The sequence below is a fragment of the Poecilia reticulata genome, linkage group LG16, assembly GCF_000633615.1.
Source record: "Poecilia reticulata strain Guanapo linkage group LG16, Guppy_female_1.0+MT, whole genome shotgun sequence".
Lineage (NCBI taxonomy): Eukaryota > Metazoa > Chordata > Actinopteri > Cyprinodontiformes > Poeciliidae > Poecilia > Poecilia reticulata.
In genome coordinates, this window is record NC_024346.1 from 14,363,152 (window position 1) to 14,366,998 (window position 3,847).

A 3,847-nucleotide genomic window follows, 5' to 3' on the forward strand; every position below is an offset into this window, starting at 1 on the left:
GAGAATCTGAAAGCTGTGCATAAAATGTGGGAACAACAACATGTAGGAAAAGAAAGGCACAATATGACATGAAACCAAGAGGATATTAGGTTATATGATTTATTTATTGGTGTCAAAGTATCTGCATGGTGTTCAGGATGATGGTAGACAAACAGCAGCGTTAGATGGCAATGGAAGAATACTGTTTAGTTGCTGGCCATGGTGCTCTGCAGCCAGTCGTTGAAGAGGCAGACCTGTGAAAAAAGGAAGGTAAGCCAGATTAGGACAAGGAGGTTGTATTTTAAAAAAATAAACAAAACTTCAATTGTAACTTTTCCTGGTATGTTTCTATATCATTTCAAATACAAAGAAAATGTTGTTTTACCTTGGCATAGACACCAGGGTGRTCTCTCTCAGCACATCCATATCCCCAGGAAACAATTCCCTGCAGCTCACCGTTGCACACAACGGGGCCACCAGAATCACCCTGACAAAAGAGCAGATAAAAATTATCAAAACTTATGAATTGAAACGTAAAATGTATAAGTTAGAAATTGCTGGAAAGATATTTCCAACTTTCCTGGAACAGCAGCTGAAGTGTCCTGCTCAAATCTTTGAATGTGGATCTGAATTGCTCCTTACCTGGCAGGAGTCCTTGCCTCCCTCCAGATATCCGGCACAGAACATGGAATCGTAGATCATTCCAGGGTAGGAGTTATTACAATCCCTGTCAGACAGGATGGGGATGTCCAGACACTGCAGCTTGTTWYTGTCAGCAGCTRAGTTGTGAAAAACAAAACATYRTATTAGTCTCTAAACCAGATGTTAAAACACTCTTTAAATCTGAGAATCAGCATTTAAATCTTACTCACTGGAGCTCATGGTGTTGCCCCAGCCAGAGACTTTGCACATGGTGCCAGCAGGAGCACAGCTACTGGGCAGAGCCACAGGCTGCACGTACTGGTTGAGGGTGGCAGGACTGCTGAGCTTGATCAGCAGGATGTCATTGTCGATGGTGTAGCTATTGTAACTGGGGTGACGAATGACAGCAGCAGAGCTGATGAACTGCTCAGTTCCCTCAGAGAGGCCGATGTGGTGCTCTCCCAGACGAACTTCAATACGGCTGCACAGAGTTTGACATCAGAGTGTGAGAACAAACACACACAACACGGCTAATACAACGGGCTCATGACCATGAGACCAGAATGATGTTGAGCACTTACGACTTGTAGCAGTGAGCAGCAGACACAACCCAGTACTCGTTGACCAGGGAGCCACCGCAGAAGTGGTAGCCGGAGTTCAGAGACACCTGATGGGGCTGAGAGTAGGGTGTGCACTCATACCCTCCGACGATCTTGTCGTCCTCCAAGGCAACTAAAGACACAAACAAATGAAATCCAGTGTTAAACTAGACATGCTTAAATTCACTTGAATAGTTTATCCAAAAGGCAAACTTACAAGCAGCTCCAATGAGCAGAACAAACACCAGAGACCTCATGGTTGTTGAGTGATCTTGTTGATGAGAGAACTTCGTCTGCAGTCCTGGTTTATATAGGAAGGTGGTTTGAGCTTTTCTTATGAGGAAACCTCCCACTGTTATCTGTGACCAACCAGCTTCCAGAAGAAAACCACTGAATGTTGGAAAAACAAACATTTTTTGCGTTGAGGGTGGGCCTGCACATATCCAGTTGAAAATGAAAATATATTCTCTATATGGTTTAAATTTATGTTAAAGCAGATTAACGCAGATTAATTTTAACCATGAAACTGTGCTGGAGACACATTTATTTGGAAATCTTTGGAAACGTACAACTCATGTAGAATGACACTCTCATTATCACAAAATCTGTAACTTTTTTGTGTTTCAATTTTGACCAAGTAATTCACATCTTCACAAATAATTATGGTATATATTTTTCTTTTAAGTAAAAATATACATCAATAAGGCCTCATTTACATGAAACTATAACATATCACACTTACTCAGTAATTTCTCAACATTCAATGCTGATATTTTTAATGTTTAACGTTTTATGTTCATCATTTTACACTGTTGGGCTAGAAACAGGCCGTCTAATTAATTGATTAATATCAGCATTATCAGTTTAAGTGTAATGAAGTAAAGTATTAAAAGACTAATGGGGAAAATTTACTAATGTTTGACACACAGATTTGAGCAAATGCACACATTTTTCCCACAGTAACGTCTTTCCTACCAATTAGTAGAAAAATAAAAGTTTGATGAATTAATTTGATGGATTTCAAGAAAACAAATTCAATATTGTGCCAGAAACCCTTATGGCGGTTCAACAACTGGGTTAGTGATTAATACTGACACGGACTGGATCTACTGCATTGGAAGTGAAGGGATTATGTGAAAACTCCATCTGTTCTACTTGACGGGAATATCTACAGACTCCTCAAACAGTATGCAGAAAAAAAAATCTGTAATTCTCTTAATGAAACTTACAAACAGAAATGTTTTGAGGAGAGAAAGATGGTGAATATGAACGTAACTGAGAATCTGAGAATACTAGTAGTTACATTTCTCCGCTTCAAGATGATCTTTGCACCTAAATATTTTTTCTTGGCATATGGTATTACTATTTTGCTCTGTTTTTTAAAAAAATGTAAAATACTTTCTTATTTTCCATTTCTCACTGTTCCAAATGCTATTTGGAAAGAAAAATAAACTTTACAAGGATCTCACAACCTCCATGAAGAAATTTGCGGCTGAGAAACGCACAGCTGTGAGACGTCTAAAAATAGAGGTGGTAATACTCTGGCAATGTAAACCTAATAAAAAAATATGCAATATTGATTTTACATATTCATCTTATTTAGATTTCTGCATTTAAATTAATGTTATTTTCTGTTGACCTTTTCCTCTTTATGAATACAAATGCAACTACAACTGTGTATAGTCAGTGTTTTTATCTTTTCTTGTTGGTATTAATCAGATTGTGATACTATAGTTTTCATTTTTGGCACCAAACTGTTTCTAACAGTTTGGAGTGTTAAAACTGTTTTTAACCTCCAAACAGAGAGGTTAAAACAACCACTTTTTTGTTAACATTTGTGCTTAGTAAATAGTGGGACTGACTGATTGACTTTTCCATGCAATTTTCCAAATGTACTTTCACACCTCTTCTAAGGTAATATACTGTATATACATGTTGTATAGACAGAGAGAGAGAGCTTTTCGGCCTCCTCTCTGTTTTAGGATTAGGGTTAGGAAACAAAATCTACCAAAACAGACAGTCTCAGACCCGAATCCACCCTGGGCCAACCACACCACACCACCAAGATGTAAAACAACAAGATGCCAAAGGTGGGAATGAAAACCACACCTTTTAGGCCAGCAACTTGAAGAATCTGCATCCTCAACGCATCCTCAGATCTGTTTTGTTCTTTAGCTGTTGATGATCCCAAGCTGCAGTGTGTAGACATCCCAGTCCTGTCTGTAGTGTCTGCAGAAACTCACACCCTGGCATCATCAACAGCTCCGTGTTCTGTGCGGCATCTCTGGAGGGAGGCAAAGGACGCTTGCCAGGTATTTAAATGGGCTTATGAATCAGCATATTAAACACTTAGTAATCCACGTTGAGCTCTATTAGAATTTCAAACTGAAACCAAACACTTTGTCCCCAGAATGACTCTGGTGGCCCTCCTGTGCAGCGGTGAGCTGCAGGGTGTTGTGTCCTGGGGTACTGGATGTTCAGAGAAGAACTGCCAGGGTAACTTTCAACCAGAAAAGAAATATCTGAATTAAAGTAAAGTTGTACTTTATCTGAACTTTTACTGATTTCATTCTCTTTTAGGTCTGTAGCTTTAACAACTGGCTGTAGAGTACCAGGGCCAACAACTA

At 39.2% G+C, this 3,847-nt stretch overlaps 1 protein-coding gene across 1 annotated transcript; it reads right to left on the bottom strand.

The window, feature by feature from the left end:
- Window positions 1–83: 83 nt before the first annotated feature.
- Window positions 84–1,518, bottom strand: LOC103477909 (trypsin-1). Its single transcript, XM_008431256.1, has 6 exons — window positions 1,438–1,518; window positions 1,203–1,353; window positions 852–1,102; window positions 622–758; window positions 365–466; window positions 84–233 (listed from the first exon to the last, which is right to left on the bottom strand). Exons 1-6 carry the CDS (start codon window positions 1,475–1,477, stop codon window positions 186–188), a joined length of 729 nt encoding a protein of 242 aa, XP_008429478.1. The 5' UTR covers window positions 1,478–1,518; the 3' UTR covers window positions 84–185.
- Between the last annotated feature and the right edge of the window lie 2,329 nt (window positions 1,519–3,847).